The following is a 19,207-nucleotide window of genomic DNA, read 5'->3' as shown; positions in this document are numbered from 1 at the left end:
ACCATTTCTACACACAGTAGCCCTATTCCTAGAGTATTTCTGTGTGTATTATCAATGGAAGCTATAGTGTGCAGGACAGAGAGGAAAAGCAAAGATTAATCCTCAACTCATGAACACCCTTTTTGAAGGGGATTCTAATAAAAATTTTGGATGACCAAAGAATGCACCATCAGTTTCATGAATGACGACACAGATTGCACAACCACACAGAGAGCCAGACTGCACTTCCATTTTTGAGCACAAATTTGGCAGTGTCTACACAGAAATATTTCCCTTATTAAGGTCAACTGACTGCAAAGCACTTCTTCAGTGCAGTCCTAAAAAGCCCACAGACCTATTTAAGTATTAGGAGCATTGTAATTGCCAGGGATTTCCACTAACAGAGCTTAGAAAGAAACACAGACATCTCCCATACTACATATTTTCGAAACATTAGACCCCTCTCTTTCCTACACCTTGTCAAAAATGACACCAACCATGACTCACTTGCACGACAGCAAGCTTGGCAGCATGACTTAAACATGCACGCCTCCTGATCAGCAAAATCGGGAGGAAAATAAAGTCTTGAGCTTCACAATTGCCATTTAGGGGCTCCTAAACAGTCTTTTATTCATAGAGCAGATACACAGCAAGGAATATTTTAGATTAGATGCAGACATACATGCCTCTCAAGTCAAATCACAGTTCACATTTTTTATATAGTCCACATCAAACATGGTCTAGATTTAAGCATCATCCATGACAACAAGCAGGTTTCTCAGTAAATTCATTTAATCACTCTTCGGCATTTCCACAGATCAGCCTTGGCTTTTAAACATGTTTGTCTGGTGTCCTCCCAGCTAGAGTCACACAGTATCCATGTTTAAGAGAGCCATTCCCTGCCCCAAGGCAGGGTCACACCTGGGATACTATCCTGTGCCCCAGATAGCAAGGCCTGAATTCCTTGCTGGAGTGCCTCAAAAATGCTGCAACCCCCTTTCCACAGGCAGCATCACCCAGGTGCCATGTGGAGACCTGGCACACAAGCCCCAGATCCTCCTGTGTTCATCACACTGCTTACCTGTACCTTCCAGCACACCTGGCCTGGCTCCCAGGTGAGAGCAATCCTTTCCCACCTCTAAGGAAACATACATGACACAGCCAAGTCCAAAGGAAAAGGCCCTTCAACGCCCCTCTCAGGCTTCTGAACCCACTCTGACCATCACTGGGGTGAGCAGCAACACCAACAGCCTGTGGATGGTCTGACTCCTCTGCAAATTTCCCTTTTAAAACATCATCTCCTCACAGGGAGAAAAGGGACAGCCACAAAGCATTCACCAGTTAAAAAGAAATAAAGGAGATGTGTGATTGGAGACTGTAATTCACAAGTTAAATCTTCAGTAGGTGCTGATCACACCGTCACACTGCACATCCACATGTCTGCTGTCTTGACTAATTTTGGCGGGTTTTTGGGGACGGTTGTTGGGGTTTTTTTCAGGGGTTCTGTGGCAGGTTTGGCTTTTTTAGTTTCCAGGGGTTTTCTTTTTGGAAAGCAGATCACACTGCCATACACATGAGCAGCAAGCTATCACACAGCATGTCTCACAGCATGGGTTCATCCCCCCAGTCCCATGGCTCTTACATAAGTGAGCAGTTAGAGGGAGATACGGCTGATGGAGCCAGGACTCAGGCTGAGGAGCAAACTGCATCTCCTTATTCTAAACATCCAGAGGGAGAAAAACCCAACAAAAAACCCAAGAAACCAAACCCCAAAACAACTCCAAAAACCTCACACCTTATTAATCACATTTGCTTAAGAACAAATTCAGCACCACTGCTTGCTTTAAGTCAAATAATGCTACAGTTCCCTGCACAATTTCAGGCTACCTATTAATGGTCCTGTGGTGTTCCAACACACCTCCAACATGGTTTTTAAAATGCGGATTTCTGGAGCATTGCTCACAGTCCAGAGTGTGTTTTGATTTCATGCAGATTTACACATCAAAGCACCTTTCCCATGGCACCCTGCAAGCCGCAGAGCAAACCCAAGTGGAGCAGGGAGGATACTAGTTAGGAGGCAGTACCTGCATACACAAAGTAAAACAGATGCTGCTGGAAAACATCACCGATAAAAATCGCAGCTTTAGAGGTGACAGCTTTTAAAAGCACCATGACCAGTCACGTTCCAGAGGAGAGAGGTTATGCTTTTTTCGTTTGAGGAAGGGAGAGAGTGGAAGGGAAATAAAATGCTCTTGAGAACAGCTCCAAAAGGCAGAGTCTGGGAATCACTTCTAGGTGAGACACTTAAACAAAGAAGATGGAGTATTCTCTCTTCAGGGAAGAATGCCTCCCGCTAGAGACAGGGCTCAGTGAAAGCTTTTTACACAGGGCTATGGAGACCAACACACCCATTGTCTACCAGGAGGACCTTTCCTGCATTCAGAGAGCCCGCAGCATAGGCCAGGTTTTGGGGGTGGAGGGTTGAAGGGGGGGTCAGGGAACACCTGCAATGCTTTATGCATCTCTATTCATGTTTACAAATAGCTCCAAGGAAGTGGGAGCTGCAGGGTAAAAGGAACTAGGGGGGAAAAAAATCCCCCAACACCACAATCCCATTCAAACGAATCAAAACAAGGAGGACAGGTCAGAGACTTTTCAACAATGGCACCGCCAACCCTCAGGGCCAAAACCCAAAAAGCAGAGAGAAAAGGCGCAGACAAAGGGGAATGTAACACTCCCTTCTCAGAATAGGATTATTTTAAGCCTGTCTCCTTGGAGCTACCCTAATATTTTCTCTCATGACTCAAACCACCAGGGAAAGGAGAGCAGAGAAGAAAAAAAAAAAAAAAATAAAGAAAAGAAACAGAGCTAGGGCTGACCTCATAAGACACCTTTCTAGAAGGGGTAAAGCTCCAGAAGAGATGAAAAGCAAGCTGGGCTGTGCCTTACCTGGAAAAGTGTGTGGGTTGGGTGACCCTCTTTTAAGGCACTTTGAACAGAGGACATGCACAGTGTAGTACAGGCCCGGCCATTCCTGGAGCAGGACATTCAGTTCTTCCACTAAAGGCGTAATAGCTTGCCAAGCTGTCCAGATATTTGGTAGGGACGCATGACTAGCGATAGACAGAGTGTCTGGCTGCAGAGCTCCCCTGGCAGGCCGGTAACTCACCACCACAGGCACCTTTCCCCGGTAGGCATAAATCTGGTATTTGCCATCTGACCGCTGAACCACGTGGCTGTTAATCTGGACACTGTAGCGTGCAAACAAGCCGGGTGGGAAAATGAATGGAAAGCTATATTCAATCTGCAGCTGCTCGACCACGAAGGACTGTCCGCTCAGATTGGTGCCGTTGATCCACGCCTCTGCGTGGGGCACCTCGTTCTTCACGTAGCAGGGAAACTTGTACCAAGCAGCCGCCCCATTTAAGGGCTTGCATTTGGGTTTGTTGACACAGTAACATAGCCCCATCTTCTCCAGCAGCTCCAGAATGAGCTGCAGATCCTCCCGACTCTGGACATGGGGCTTAAGAAGGAGACGGATAACATGGGCAGGAAGGAGGCCATGCAACAAGAAGCCCTCCACGTAATGATGGAGCTGAGTGGTCCTCAGTTCATCAATCTGGGTGTCACTGAGCAGTTTCTGGAGCAGCACAGTGGCATCCCGCTGGCAAAAGACATTGAGGATGTCTATGAGCCGCGGCAGGTTGTGGAACACATACTCCCGCAAGGTGAGATGCTCCTCAAAGTAGAGCAGCTTTCCACTCTCGTGCAGGTAGGACAGGGCACTCTGCAGACGATCCTCCGTCAGGCCTGCCTGCAAGCCTAGCCGGGCAGAGTCCCACCAGCTAAGCCACAACTGCTGAGCTTGAGGCTGGAAGTGCAGCTCCTCCAGCACTTGCCAGGACTTGGGCAACACCCGGTGCAGGTTTGGGAAGATATCTCGATGCTCAGCCACCGAGAGGAGCTTGTCCCGCAGGCGACGCACCTGGCAACGGTCCTGGCAGCTGAAAGGCAGCACTGGAGAGAGGATCTGTGGGCGGTGGTTGAGAAGATACTGAAACTGGGCTTTCTTTCGCCGCAGGTTCTTGTCTGAGACCCCGTAAAAGGCAGCATGCGGGCTGGAGCAGCGCAGGTCAAAGTCCTGTCCCAGAGCCTCATCCACCTGCTGGACTAAGCTCAGGAGTCCCTCAGCATCCCTCTTCTCCTGCTGAGCGATCTGGTGATGGATGTCCAGGCACTTCTCTTCCAACTCCCGCTCCGCACAGAGGTCAGCGTGGGTTCCCACCATGCACACTACAGCATGGGGCACCTTGGAACTGAGCCAGTGTAAGAAATAGCCCACAGAAGGGTAGAAGTGCTGAGGGACGTAGGCACTCAAATTCACCACCAGCACGTACAAGGCTCCAGGGGAGAGGAAGAAAGACTGGATCACATCATAGCTCGGGTCCCCCGCCAGCTCATACACAATGAATGTCAGGCCCCGCTCTGCATCTGCTGTCCAGTCCATCACCTCGATGCCCTTACTGCCTCCTGATAGTCCTAGTCCCAGTGGTACTCGGGGGGCATTGGGTGGCAGTGACGGTGCAGGGGATGTTTTGTCCCCTTTGGTTTGGTGAGAGGGCACACGAGAAGGGATATCCTGCCGCTCAACAGGGAGATATTCCACCTGCTGCATGACAGGTACCCGAGCTGAGGAATTGTCTTGAGGCTCCGGAAAGGGGCAACACCCAACTGTCACCCTCCCAATGTCCTGCTGTTGCCCAGAAAACCCTCTGTGCTGGGTGTTCCCTGCCTCCAGGCTTGCCATGTCCTCCCTCTGCTCATTTTCCTCCATGAGGCACCGTCTCAGCAGGGTCTTTCCTGCATCCTTTCGGCCCATGAGGACTAGTTTGAGGCGGGGTTTGAGGGCAGGCTGAGAGTGAGCCAGCTCCTGCTGGTAAGCTGCAATGTAGGGGATGCCTTTCATGCACACCTCGTAAGGGGGCTGGATGAGGGGGTTGTCTTTTATCTTCCATAGGGTGACACGGGAAAGCTGCCCAAAGCCCTCTGGCAAGATGGCGATCTGGTTGCCTTGCAGGACCAGCTCCTCTAGGCTGTGGAGGAGCACGATGGAGTCAGGCAGGTAGCGGATGCAGTTGTTGTCCAGCCAGAGAGTGCGGAGTTGGTGGAGCTGACAGAGGTGAGGGGGCAGCACGGTAAGCTGGTTGCGACTCAGGTAGAGCTCCTCCAGACTGGGCAGTGCCAAGATGGCAGAGGGGAACTCCCCCAGCAGGTTGGATGAGAGGTTCAGCATCTTGAGCCGCTGTAGTCTGCCGAAGCCAGCGGGCAGCGCCTGCAGCCGGTTGCCGTCCAGCATGAGGCTCTCGAGGGCACTCAGCTGGCAGAGACCCTCGGGCAGGGACGCCAGCCCGGTGCCGCTGAGCCAGAGGATTTTGAGGCGGCGAAGCGCAGCGATGCCCTCGGGCAGGGCCCCGAGGTGGCGGTTGCCGGAACAGTCGAGCTCCTCCAGGGCGGCCAGCTCCAGCAGCGGGGCAGGGAAAGAGGGCAGCAGGTTGTGGTCGACGTCGAGGGTGCGGAGGTGCCGCAGACGGCCCATGCCCTCGGGCAGGCGGCGCAGGCGGTTGAAGCTGAGGTCGAGCTCCTCGAGGCAGCCCAGCTCGGCGAGGCGCGGGGGGAGCCCCGGGCCCTCGGCGCCCAGCTCGTTGTGGCTGAGGCTGAGCTTGCGCAGGCCCCGCAGCCCCGCCAGCGCCCCGCCGTCCCCCAGGCCCCGCAGCCGGTTGTGGCTGAGGTCGAGCTCGGCCAGGCGGCCCAGGTGGCGCAGGGCGGCGGCGGGCAGACGGCTCAGCCGGTTGCGCCGCAGGCTGAGCACCCGCAGCCCGCTCAGGGCGGCGCCCACCTCCTCGGGCAGCTCCTCCAGCCCCCTCCCGCTCAGGTTCAGCGCCTCCAGCTCCCCCAGCGCCGCCGCCGCCAGGGACGGGCGGCGAGAAGCGGCGGCACCGGGGGGCGGCGGCGGCCCCCCCGGCGGCCCCGCGTCCGGCTCGGGCTCGGGCTCGCCGGGGCCGCCCCGCAGCTTCCGTGCGCGCAGGGCGGCGTCGCGCCACAGCCGCACCGCCTTCGGGGGCTCCGTCTGAGCCATGGCCGGGGGAGCGGGCCCCCGCCCCGCCCGACCCTACCTGCCGCCGCCGCCGCTGCTCGCCATGGGCGCGGCCGCGCTGCGCCTCGCCGCCGCCGCGACGGGCACGGGGCTCCCCGCGGCTCCGCGCCGGCACTGCCGCCGCGCCGCCCCGCGCACGTACCGCCGCCGCCGCCGCTGCCACCGCCCCGCCGGGGGCGGGACGCGGTCACGGCCCGGCCCCGGCAGCGCCGCGCCGCCCCCGCGCCGGGGAGAGCCGGCCCTGCCTCTGTGGGGACACCCCGCCCTTGCCTGCCGGGTACCGGCCCGTTCTCCCCGTCAGGAAGGGTCCGTGTGCTGGCCTGAGACTCCCGGCCTGCGGCTCCTACCCCCGGCAACGCCCGAGAGAGCGCGGCCCTCCGGGTGTCCCGGTGGGGTGAGCCCGCCTGGCCCTGGAGGCGGTGGGGCAGCAGCGGTGGCGGTGGCTGCGCTTCGCCGGGACCCCGGTGTGTGACAGCCGCCGCCCCGGGTCTCGCTCGGCGCCTGGGCTCCCGCCCGACTCACCACGGAGTTACGGCAAAAGCTGTTGTGTTGCCCCGTGTCATTTTTTCTCGAGGCAGGGGCTGATTTTTCATCTAGCCCTGCAAGAAACCGAGGTTAACCTTTCTTCCCATTCAGTAAATGTTCTTCCGTGTTGAGAGAGTGCGAAAGCCTGCAGCCCTCTGGTTAATCGGAGCAACTCTGCCACCTTCCTGCCGTGCTTTGTTTCCTGTGCTGCATCCATCTGGCCAGACCCTAAACACTGCCTTCTTCAGGTTCCTCAGACAAGCTTTGCTCCAGGGGGTCGGAGAAATAGGCGTGGAAATTTCCACCTCTGCTACCGAGGGGGAATAGAGCCCCTTTACAGCAGAGCCGCGAATCAGGCTGACGGAGGCTGTGGGCGCTCAGCTTTCCCGAGATGTCTGACCGTACTCTTACAAATGTCAGCGATGCACCGTGGCCAAAAGGTCACAGATTTTAAAACGCTATTGTCTTTGTTCAGCACTGGACGCTCCCGCATGCCTTGGGGGCTTTGTTGCTTCCTCCCACCGTGGAAGCAACCTTTCACCTTGTAACAGCTACTATTAAAGCGTGCTGTAAGCTATTACTTCAGACCCATAAAAAGGAAAAAAAAAAACAAAATTGAAATAAAAAGTAGTCCATAGGGCAAACAGGTTCACAGCCTTTATTGTCTTCCTTATTGTGGAAAGCCCTCACAAGAATGACACCTTTCCTTTTGGGTGGCCCTGTGCATCTAACTGTGCCTGGAGAGAAGGAGAGAGCTCCAACTTCATGTGGAGCAACAGTCACTGCACTAAATTATTAAATTTACAAATTACTAAAGCTACAAGATTGTAAAGGCTCAGATTCAGTTTTTGTCTTTCCCATCATTGGCAGACAAGCAGGGATAAAATAATCCTTCAGGCCTTCTGAGTTCTAGTAAACCTTCATCTGGCTTCTGCTAAATGCCTGAGAATGACATCACCCTATGTAGGGAAAATCTTTCTGTGTTGGCTGGTAAAGCCAGACAAAGGACACAAAGGACAGGGAGGAAAGTCCACACTGAGAGAAAGCACAGCTGTATGAAGGTAAAACTCATCTCCATGTAGAATTCAGGAGCTGCCCAAAGCCAGCAGAGGCAGTCCTGGGGGCTGGGGTCATGTTTTGGCTCTAGAGCCACTGCTTGGCTTCTGCTGGAGAACAGGTATGCAGGGATACTCATGATTCACAAGGGCTCTGCTGAGAGGGCCTAAACCTGGGGGATAAAATTCTTCCAGATCCTGACCCTGGGAAACAGAAATACTTCACGGCCTCTTGCTAAACTGTGCCCATCTAGAACTAGTTTCCAAGCTTGTACTCATTTATTTTCAGAGCATCCCTGCAGTGGGTCAGTACATCTTTTATTTGGGCTAACCCAGTTTTTGTGTCTTTGCTTTTCTGTAGATCACGTGGGAAGTAGCCCTTGTCTCTTCAAAAGGAGTACTCTCCTTCCCCTTTTCTAAAGTGGCACATTCAATTCCTACCAGGGAAAGAGTCATTCTCTTCTGCCATCGTCTTGCCCAATAGCTCTTGTTGAAACCAGGTTGATGGTTTAATTTCCAGCCCTGTACATGCAAAACCGCCCAACCCGTTGCTATCAAAATCACATTTTAAAATCAAGACAGTATTTCTAGAACTGAAAGATCTCTGCAGAGAAAGTTGACCCTGGCCTCAAATGTGCAGCAAATTTTCTTCTTTCCAATGTCGTGTGCAGGTAAAGACAGCAAAAGCAGCATCATTATTGAGGGCCACCCACCCCATGATTCCTGTGGGCACTGCAGATCCTCTCTGAGGCCAGGGCAGGCTTCCAGTTGCTATATGACCTGCAGCAAGTGCTACTCAAAAGGCTGCCACTGCGTCATCCTCTTGTTTCCCATGGGAAAACTGGAGGAGCTCCTCCACTGGGGATGCTCCAAGCAGCTGCTTGGCTCAGCCAGCTGAAAAACACCAGGGAGAGAAGTGCTTATCTCCATCTGCCTGCTATTAGCGGTCATAGCCTGTATTAAACATATCTTTCTGGCAGCATGCAAGGACAGACAGGGTAAGTTTTTTTCACAAAACAGGGAAAGTTTTGACTGTCAACCTTCCTATCAAATATGCAAAATAGCAGGAACTGAATGCCTCCCCATCATGGTGAAGAGAATTCGTGGAGCATTATTCAAACTTCAATAAGCTCCTGCAGGTGATGAATGAAACTAAGGCAGAAGAAAAAATGAATAGCATGGTGACATAAAGACATCCCCAGTGCTGCTTGAAGGTTGTCCAAAGAGGAAAGCTCTGGTGTTTTCCTATGAACCTTATACTTTATCCCACTGTGCCTGCATGAGTATGTAAATCCATGATGGTGTCAGCCAGGGATGTTTTTTCTTTGCTTTTTCAACACCTTCACCACAGTTAAAGCTGCCAATAGGGAATGACATAGGTAGTTTCTGTGGAAAAGGAAGATTTTATTTCTTGGAAATAAATATATATTTCTTGGGAAATGTGGCTTTTGGTACACATCCCTTATCTTCCCATTTTCTTAGGCAGAGAAGACATATTTTTCCAAACATGACCTCATCATTTCCTCTCATTTTGCTCATCAGCTTACTAGAGGTCCATCAAACATGAGCATCAGCATGCTGGATGCTGGTTGTGGAGCCATTTCCTAATTTTTGGAGGTTAAAAATATTCAGAAACCACACCAATCCCCTCTCTTGATGCTCAGGATTAGCTGGGACTTGCAGCCAGGTGGCTGTGAACTTGCCATGAAAGCTATAAAGCATTTTATTAAAAAAAAAAAGAAAAAAAAAATCCCATTTCAGTGGGTTCCATTATATGTCAGAATTGCATTTGCAGTTATTAATTTTAAATAGTAGTCCTGCAAAGTCCTATTGATGGAATTTAATTATTCAGATGAAATCTGAAGTGGTTCCACTCTACTGAGCCCTGCACCTGCATCATTAATAAGATTTCTATGTAAAGCTGTAAAGCACCTTCCTCCTGGGTCAGGCAAAAGGCACGGAGTAATCAACAGTATTTTAGAGCCTGACTTTGGCCCTTGCAGGACAAGAGGTGCAAATATAACCAGCTGCTTGTGACAGGAGATGAACTTAAATCAGCTCAACAGAAGTGCCAAGCTGCTGTGGCAAGCGGATGCAGGGTGTGCTGAGGGCCAGTGCAAAGCTCACAGGCTCTGGCACTAGCAGCGAGCGAGGCTGGCAGGGCTTTGGGAGACTGCATGCCCTCTGCACCCCCAGACACATAGCCCAAGTTGCTGAAAACCCCAGGGTCCTGCTTTGGCACCAATTCAAGAAGTCCTGTTTCCAAGGGCTCAGTGGCTGGCTGGGGAACATGTAATGGGTTGACTGACTGCTTTCAATGATCCTCCACATGTTCTTCCTCAACCTTAAGTAGAAATCCCATGAGGATAAAATTTTCCCAGAACTGCATTCTCCACACTATTTTGCCCACCATTTCTGCAGGAGTGCTGTGAATCTTCCCCAAGGCTTACCAAGCCATATACAAATGGTGATGGCAGCACTTGAAGAGATCCTGGACATGAGCAGGAGAAAGAGAAGGGCTAGAGTGAACAGCACCACTGTTTGCCTCAACTCTCTGTAGGGGAACAGTGGGGCTGTACATGTGGGGCAGGAAGACTAAGGAGAAATTATACCCATATGGGTATATGTGGGAGTCTGAAGAGGAGGCGCATCCCCAGAGCCACTTCACTTCAGCTCCTATGTAGCCCATGACCAGGCCCCACTTCCCCCTAGGTAGGTCTCATACTGTGAATCTAACTACTTTGCTTGTTTCTTCCTAGGCACAGGAATTCCTTTCATAGAATCACAGGAAGGTTTGTGTTGGAAGGATTTTAAGATTATCTTTAAAGATAATCAAATTCAACCACCTTGCCTTGGGCAGGGACATCTTCAACTAGATCAGGTTGCTCAAAGCCCCATCTTACCTGGCCTTGAACAGTTCTGGAGGCAGAGCATCCACAACGCCTCTAGGCAACCTGTTCCAGTGCCTCAGCACCCTCATGGTAAAGAATTTCTTCCTAATCTAATCTAAATCTCTCCTCTTTTAGTTTAAAACTGTTCCCCCTTGTTCTGTCACTACCTGCCTGTGTAAAAGTCCTTCTCCTCTTTTTCTTACAAGCCCATTTTAAGTACTGGAAGGATACAATGAGGAGTCCCTGCAAGCTTCTCATCTCCAAGCTAAACAACCCAGCTCTCTCAGCCTGTCTGAATAGGAGAGGTGCTTCAGCCCTCTGATTATCTTTGTAGCCCTTGTCTGGACCTGCTTCAACAGGTCTAGAGGACCACAGAGCTGGCTATAGTAGTCCAGGTGGGGTGTCACAGGAGAGAAGAGCAGAATCTCCCTTGACCTGCTGGCTGTGCTTTATTTTCTGCAGCCCAGTACACAACAGGCTTTCTAGGCTGTGGGTGCACATTGCTGGCTCATGTCCAGTTTTTCATCCACCAATACCTCTCTGCCCTTCTTATCAAGGTTGTATATAGAGTATAGCATTCCTTACTCAATCCTACAACCAACAATTAAATTTTAAGGCCACCATGGATCCCCAATGCTAAAAAATATTACTTGTATTTTTAAAATTCTTTCAGGAAGTAGAACAAATGATTGCATATCAATACATCTAATAAAAGTGATGCTATCTATAGCCTTGGTTTATGAGAAATACAGAGAAGTCAAAGGAATATGATTTTTTTGCCACTGATGCCACAAAAGTAACTAGAGGGTGGGTGACATATAAACTGTGAAAAGCCTGTGGTGAATTGAACAAGTGCATGCTGAAGCTCTGACCGCTTAAATGTCTTACAAAGCTTGGTTCTGACAAAGGAAGATGTTGCAATTAGCTTGCAAAGCCCTTTTGGAATTTTGAAATGAAAGGCAGCTGTGAAAGCAGCAGCTGTCCAGATTCAGGTGCCAGGGAGGTCTTGCTGAGCTCTCTCAGTGCCTGGTCAAGGCCCATGCCTTCTAAGTTAGGGCATGAACAAGAACTGAGCTGGGCACATTCAAATGGATTTTCATTTACTTCTCCACTAGTCATGGGGACTGATTTCATGCCTCCATTCTCATCACCAGCAGAAAGGTACTTAGTAGCACTAGACCAGATCCTAATTTCTTCTGAATTCTTCTTTTCTCCCAGCACTAGACCTGGTCAGTGCTTCTTCAGCACATCACATGGTGCTATGCAAATGCTTCCTAAAGCCCTTTTGCTACCAAACAGCTAAAGGCAGATGTATTTGCTAGGATGAAGCTGGCTGGCCTTAGCCACATTCACTCCTTTTAACAGGAATTCCTCATCACTCACTCCATTCTCTGACCTGTGGCTGCTGGCCCACCAGGTGTACTGAGAATTTTCCAGAAATTGTTGGTGTTGATATTATTCTTGTCAATGGAATCTCCCTTTTCTCACAGATTAAAGTTAAGTGATGTCTTAGTAACAGCTATTGGAGCTTTCTGACTTAAACCATAATTGGTGTTTGTATCTTCCCTAGATATCAGAAAGCCAGGCGAACTGTGATCTCAGCTTTCTTCTGCTTTCCAAATCCAAATCAAAATCCTTATTTGAATGCTTCTGCTTATGCCCATGTTGTTCAGATCTGTTCATTCTGCAGAGGGCCTTAAGGGCATGTTTTGGTCCTTGATATCCCTAGATTTCTCTTTCTTACCATTAAAGTACTGGTAGCTATCCTTCTGCCTGGCTGCCCCTAGCTTGTTCCACCTCTCCACACTCTGTTGTTTCTGAGCAGATGGAGTGTTCCCCACTTGGTCTCTCTCTGCCATTTGCTCCATGTGGCTTTTTAGTGACTGCCTTGCTCTGGCCAATGGGCTCTATGCCAGCACTGCTTTCTTCCCTGGAATGAGTGAAAAAGTGGCCTTTCAGCTTAGCTAATAAACTCTTAAAGAACTGCCAGGCTCCACTTAGGTTTCTCCATCAGCTTTCTCTCCTGGTTTCACTCCATCATTTCCTGGCTTTAGGAAAGGAGCTGTACCGGAATTAAGCAGTGCTCAATGCCAGGTTGGATAAAGCCTTGAACGGCCTGGTCTAAAGGGAGGTGCTCCCTGCCTATGGCAGGGGATGTCGGGACTACACGATCTTTAATGTCCATTCCAAGCCTGTAACTTTCTACGAGTCTGTGGTTCTGTGATTCTATGAAGCTGCACTGCCGGCTGGATCGCCTGAAGGGAGTTGAGCTCCAGGCCAAGCGCTGGCTACCCATGGGAGCCGGGTAACCCACCCACCTCTGGCGTAACCAGTAAAGGAGCGTGATTTGTTTGTCACTGATGCCACAAAACCACCTAGATGGTGAAATATAAACTGTGGAAAACCGGCGGTGAGCTGAACAAATTCATACCGATGCCTCTTAAATATCTCGCAAAGCTTGGATCTGGCAATGGGGTGTTGCAATTAGCTCGCAAAGTCCTTCCGGAGTTGTGACACGAACGGCGGCTGTGAAGAAGCAGCTGCCCGGATTCTGGTATCGCAGCCGGATCGTGCCGTGGAGGCGGAAGACGTCGCCCCTGCCCCGGGTCCGCAGGGGAACGCCGCCCCTCGCCCTCCCCTCCGAGGTCACTCCTGTGGAGTTGCCGTCCCGTCCCGCTCCCGGCACCGGCAGCCGCGGAGGGGACGCGGTTCCCCGGCAGCGCCGGCCCCGCCCGTGGCTCCGCCCGTGGCTCCACCCGCCCCACCCGGGCTCGGCCCCGCCCGTGGCTCCGCCCGCCCTGCCCCGCCCCGCCATGGCTCCACCCGCTCCGCCCGTGGCTCCGCCCACCCTGCCCCGCCCCGCCCGTGGCTCCATCCGCCCCACCCGGGCTCGGCCCCGCCCCGCCCCCGGGGCTCCGCCCGCCCCGCCCGCTGCTGCCGGCAGGGGGCAGGCGTGCCCCGCCCGGGGCGGTGCCGGTGCCGGTGCGGCCGCGCCCCGCGGGCCCCGCGCGGGCGTCACGTCCGTGCGCGGCGCTCGGGGTTGGCGGGCGGGCGGAAGCGCGGGCGGGGCGGCGCCGTTGCCGCAGTGACGGAGCCGGGAGGGGCGGAGCGGCGCGAAGATGGCGGCGGTGCCGCCGCGTCGCTCCCAGCACCACCATCACCACCACCACCCGCCGCCCGGCCCGGCCTCCCCGCCGCCCGCCGCCGCCTCGCCGCCGCGCAGCCCCAGCCTGGCACCGGCCGCGCAGCGCCACAGCCTGGCCGGCCCCGAGGGCGAGGCGCCCCCCGACGCGGACCGGCCCCCGGCCGCGGAGTGCGCGGAGGGTTCGGGCGCCGCCGCGCCGGCCCCGCCGCCGGGCTCGGGCAGCAGCTCCAGCGGCTCTTCCTCGTCCTCCTCCTCCTCGTCCGCGTCGTCGTCGGCGGCGTCGAGCCCGGCGGCGGAGAGTCCCGAAGCGGCGGGCCCGGGCGCGGCGAGCGGGGCGTTCCGCGAGCTGCTGGAGGCCTGCAGGAATGGGGACGTGACGCGCGTGAAGCGCCTGGTGGACACGGGCAACGTGAACGCCAAGGACATGGCGGGGCGCAAGTCCACGCCGCTCCACTTCGCCGCCGGTGGGTACCGGGGCCTCCCGTGCCCGGCCAGGGCAGTGACAGCGAGCGGGACAGGGAGCGTTCCCCTGGAATGGCTTCGGGCAGGGGGCCTCCAGCGCCTCCGTGATTCGGGAGTGGGCAAGCCTGAGCTGGGAGGAAGAGTGTGAGCACACTCTCTTTCCCGGCGGCGTTTCGCTACACGCTGCTGGGAGATGGCTGTTAAATCCCCTTCCTCTGGGTGAGACGAGTGGGAGAGGAGATCCTGGAAGCGTAAAGAGACTGTAAGATCTAAAAGTGTGGACAGTGATCTCTGCGTTTGAGAGCCGTGGGCCGCTGCAAACTTGTGCAGTGGATTTAGGAAGCATGAAACTGAAATTCAGTACAGAGTTGACTTGAAGTAAGGGTTTCATGTGAGTTGTTACAGCTCAGTGACTCCTGTGATGCACCTGCACTTCATGGGAATCAGTTTTGATGCCTTGTACTTTGTAGCTTCTTTCATTTCGATATGGTTGCTGCTTGTTATCTGCCACTCTTGTGGTCTGAGTTGGCTGGGGAAAGGGGTCAGGTGGAACAGCTGAACTGTAGAAGTTACAGATGTGTCCAGGAAAGAATACACCTCTTTGTGCAGAGAGGAGATGTCATTGTGATCAGAACTAATGGTGTAAAAGCAATTTACCAGTGAGGTCCAACAATGTAGACTAACTGGAAGTAAATATTATCTTTTGGCAAATAGAGCTGTAAGAGATTACTGCAGTTAACGAAAAAAAGTATTTCTTACATGGTGTGTTCTGGGGGCACAAGGCACATAAAATTAGTGATAAAAGTAAAATGAAGAAGGTCTTTTAAATTATAACTCAGGACTTGTACAGTTGCTAGGTTTGTGGTCAGTCTGTGAGCTCTCTGAGGTGTGCCACAGTGTTACAGAACTGGATCTTACGTAGTGAAGCACACAGATCTTGTTTGAGCTTTGTGGTGCATTGGTACATGTAAATTAAGATAATTAACAAGTCTGTATTGAGTGGTCATAAATACAGTCTCTAAATCACTGTTGAAATTAGTAGCAAAATGAACATTTTATGGTGCAGTTTTGCCTGGTACTCTGAATAGTGCTGTACAGTTTATCAGTTAGATAACACACCCTGAGATTATGGGTTTGTTTTCATTTTCAAAGTACAAGAGGTATTTGACAATGCCCCTAAGGGAACTTTTGGTTCTGAGCTGTTCCCTTTTCTCTCTGCTCTGATCCCTGAGCTCTTCTACTGAAACAGGGCTTACGCAAAGGGAGTTTAAAACACAGCAAACTTCTGGGCTATGGAGATGGACTTAATTTTGATGAACCCTGGAACATAGTGCTGGTACTAACTGCATGTGTACTTATAAAGTTCTCTGCTGATTTTGGATTCAGATTTAAAGTTAGATCTTGCTGCTTCCCTTAAAACTCTGAGATCTCAGGTTGTAACTTCAGTACCTGTACAAACTGTAGTGCTGAAGCTGCAATGGGTAATATCTGTTCTGATTAAAGAAGAAATGGACAAAACTTACTTGAGGGCTAAGGTTTTAAAAGTGGATAATGTCATTAAGATCTTACTATAATAGCAGTGGAAGGTGATTCATTATAGCATGAGGAAAATAGCAGATGAACTTCTGGTACCTAACAAATTCTCTTGTCTTTTTTCCTAGATTCAAAGACTTTCCTTAGATACCATACTTATTTTATCTCAAATTGCTGCATGGATTAGACAGTGCCAGTGGATTAGACATGTAAGAGCATTAGGCAGATTTCTTATTACAAAGATCTTGAGATCCTGAATTTTGGAAAGGCCTGTAAGCAAGCATGTTGTTTGAATGCAGCTGATCTGAAGCAGTGTATACCTGCCAGTAATGCAGTGTGTTGATTTGATCTCCTTTGAGGGCCAAAGGTAAAATAAAAGTTTGCTTATGAGCGTAGCAGTCTGCTGTGTGTAGGAGACTGTGTTTTGGATAATAGCCCATTCTATTATTATTTGATTTTATTATTTTATACTACTATTATTATTACTACTATTATTATTATTAATTATTTTATGTGTTATTAATTAGCCATACCTGAGTGTAAATTGTATGGCCTTCAGTAGGGGAAAGGGTGGATGAGAGTGCAGGATGTTGTGTTTTAAACTGCATTTTTCAAACTTCTTGAAACTAAACTCTTAGGTGAATAGTTTCACTTCTGATGTTGTGATTTCTGAAAGAGGAATTCTTCTTCTAATTTCTTCTTCATTTCCTGTTTTTGGGACTGGATTGTTTTGGTTTTTTATTTTCTTCCCCCTCCCTCCCACAGGGTACTTGACATCTCCCCAGCTCAGTCTGTTTTTTCAGATGTCTATCTTGGCAGCAATAGCAGGCAGTTAAGTTCTTTTGCTGTAATAGGGAAGGATAACTTCCCCAGTTATAGTTCCTTGTAAAAAGTACTAAGTTTGGATTCCTTAAGCTTTGTAAGGTTTCTAATTTGAAAATCATCTTTATGTCCTTTCTTGTGGAAGGACAATAAAAAGAGGGACTTCTGAGACCACTCAGAATCCGTGGCATATGTGTAAGCTGGTGCTAAGACATGAGCTGAAATCTGTTACCAACTGTTTTAAAAGCTGGGGATAAGTCTGAATCTGTTTCTAAAGTTGGTGTCACCTGTCCATTATTCACTTCCAAATGAACTGTGCATGGCTGCATCAAACTGGAGCCACAGTTTTATCCACATTTTCTCTGATTTGGTACCTGAACTGCCAATTGAACTTAATGAAGGGGAATTGGTACTTTAGTTCTGTGTTGAAGTGTCAAGTAGTGTGCTGAGTAAGTCTGACCTGCTTTGGTTACCTATTAATAAGGGAGAAATTAATACTGAAGCTGATATCATGGCTATAGAGGCCTCTCTTGCAAGAAGGAGGAGGTTGAGCAAAGCATAATTTTCATAATTTTTCTTTCCATTCTCCTTGTTTGGAAAGGGGAAAACTCAGTACTTTCTCAATTGCTGTGTGGATTGCAGGATATTTGGGGCTCTGGTACCAGTGCAGGCTTTGGATATTGTCCAGCAGCACCCAAAAAGCAGGTTCTAAAGACTTTAAAGTGATTGAGTTGACTTTAAAACATTTACAAAAAAAAAGAAATTAAGTGGAGGTATTAATGTATGCATAGCTTTCACATTCACATTTCACATTCAATTTATTCAACACATTTATTTCAACAAAAACTGGCCTGCTAAAAAATTTAAAAAGCAACTGTGCTAAGCATGGACAAAGGTATGTTTGGGTTAACTTTTTATCCATACTGGTGGCCAAAAGTGGATACCTAGGGACGAGTTATACACTTACCCACTTCATATGATACTTTTGAGTCCTCTTCTTGTAGTTTGTAGCTCAGCAATTGTTTGAACATAACTCAGTTTTTAAATGTTATGAGAGAGTCATCCTGTGCTGAGGAGTTCATTAAATAATTGGACTGTTAACTTGTGTTAGAAGTAACTTGTTTTCTCTTGTACTTTGCACCCTCTTCACTGGAATATTCTGTGTTCTGCTTAATGATTCTCTTCTTCAAACTGGGTTGAATGAGACAGCTGTTTCACTCGTCTTTTTACTGCATTCCTTTGATCCAAAGATGTGTTACCTCTTTTCCTTGAGAAAGATCTTAACTGTCATTGCTTATTTCACTAAAATAAGAACATCTTTACTGTACTATGTGCCCCTCAGTAGCTGAAAATACTTGTCATGCCAGTGTTTTCTGTTCTTGTAAACTGGCCCGACAATTCTGCGTTTGATGGTGTTGTTGACACATAGCTGATAAAACACCTTTTTTTGCCAGCATAACCAAATTATTTGGTTATTCTGTGTCTATGTGAGAGAGATTTCTTTTTTTCCCTGTTGGGAATGCTATTGACTTTTTTAATAGTTGGATGATTTTAGTTTTTGTGATGAGGTATCACGTTTTAGGTGTAATTTGCGTGGGATATGGTGTGACTTTACTCTCAGCCTAAGCTATATCCTGTGCATCATCATGTAGTTTGCAAGTTGAAGTGCCTGTAGTGGTTCATTGTGTTAGAAGCAGGTTGGCAGTGATGCGTTCATGGCTCTGTGTGAGTTAGCCTCAGTGCAGAGCACTCACATACCAAAGTTGATTTTCTGTGACTTTTCTACCATTAATATACTTGGATAGAGAGGACTCCTGTGAGTGTTTGTCTGAAATCCCAGCTTTTTCCGGATGCCAGCTTGGTAACAGGCTTGCTTTTTCCCTTCTGAAACAGTATTGAGCCCTACAAAAGGATATATATATATATATATGTATTTCCTGCTAACACCTTGGTTCATATATTTTTAGGCTTGGTCCTTGCTGGTAAATCATTAATAAGAGCACCTCTTTCACAAGTGACTAGGTGGATGGACCTGGTAGAAATAAGCTGAGTCCTACTCAATTTCTTCATATAGCCACAGTCATAAGCTTGTCCAGTTCCACACCCATTTAATAGGAAGTTAAACTTTTTTTTGATTATGAAGTTAGCCCTTCAGGTTCTTGTACAACACGTTCTTTTAGCTATACAGGTACTGTCTTTCTGGTTTTTACCCAGGAATATAGAGAGTACTAATAATAATTGCTGAACTTCGTGGTTTAATGCCCACTTCTTCAGCAAGAAGAGGTTGAAGCTTCTAGGAATGGTTTTTGTAAGTTATGGAACTGGGATCACCGAGTGGAGTGTTCTTGGTCTCACTGAAGGTCAGGCTTGGACAAACCTGATTTAAGTTGACTTGTTAGAACATCAGTGATTCAGCTTGTTTTCTTTCTGCTTATGTGTGTAGTAATGGCAGAAAGCTATTGGGGGGAAGCAGTTTTGTTCTAAGCATGCCTTTGGTTTCACTAATAATAACTGTTGGAAATCTTACCACTATGTGAAGGCTAGCATAAATACCTGAAGCAAGGGAATCTCACTTGGGTTGGGAAGCAGTCAGTGGTCAGAGTTTAAGAGAGCTGATCAAGTTGGTTTGTCAGCTAGCAAG

The 19,207-nt window shown here is 49.7% G+C and overlaps 2 protein-coding genes across 4 annotated transcripts in view; one reads left to right on the top strand and one right to left on the bottom strand.

Moving 5' to 3' along the window:
* The window catches only part of MFHAS1 (multifunctional ROCO family signaling regulator 1), a 34,946-nt gene extending 28,684 nt beyond the window's left edge, over positions 1-6,262 (bottom strand). For both annotated transcript variants that reach the window (XM_058838255.1, XM_058838254.1), the window contains exon 1: positions 2,929-6,262. In XM_058838255.1, coding sequence (XP_058694238.1) covers positions 2,929-6,115 — 3,187 coding nt within the window. In that variant the 5' untranslated portion in view covers positions 6,116-6,262. The remainder of the gene's footprint in view (positions 1-2,928) is intronic.
* Positions 6,263-13,614: 7,352 nt separating this feature from the next.
* Positions 13,615-19,207, top strand: part of TNKS (tankyrase) — a 129,092-nt gene continuing 123,499 nt past the window's right edge. Inside the window, exon 1 of one of the 2 annotated variants that reach the window (XM_058837379.1) lies at positions 13,615-14,213. In XM_058837379.1, the coding sequence (XP_058693362.1) occupies positions 13,724-14,213 (490 nt within the window). In that variant the 5' untranslated portion in view covers positions 13,615-13,723. The remainder of the gene's footprint in view (positions 14,214-19,207) is intronic. The other variant, XM_058837380.1, reaches the window with a different exon arrangement.

The sequence above is a fragment of the Poecile atricapillus genome, chromosome 4 (genome assembly GCF_030490865.1).
Source record: "Poecile atricapillus isolate bPoeAtr1 chromosome 4, bPoeAtr1.hap1, whole genome shotgun sequence".
Taxonomy (NCBI): Eukaryota; Metazoa; Chordata; class Aves; order Passeriformes; family Paridae; genus Poecile; species Poecile atricapillus.
This window is presented reverse-complemented; position numbering and strand designations above follow the sequence as displayed.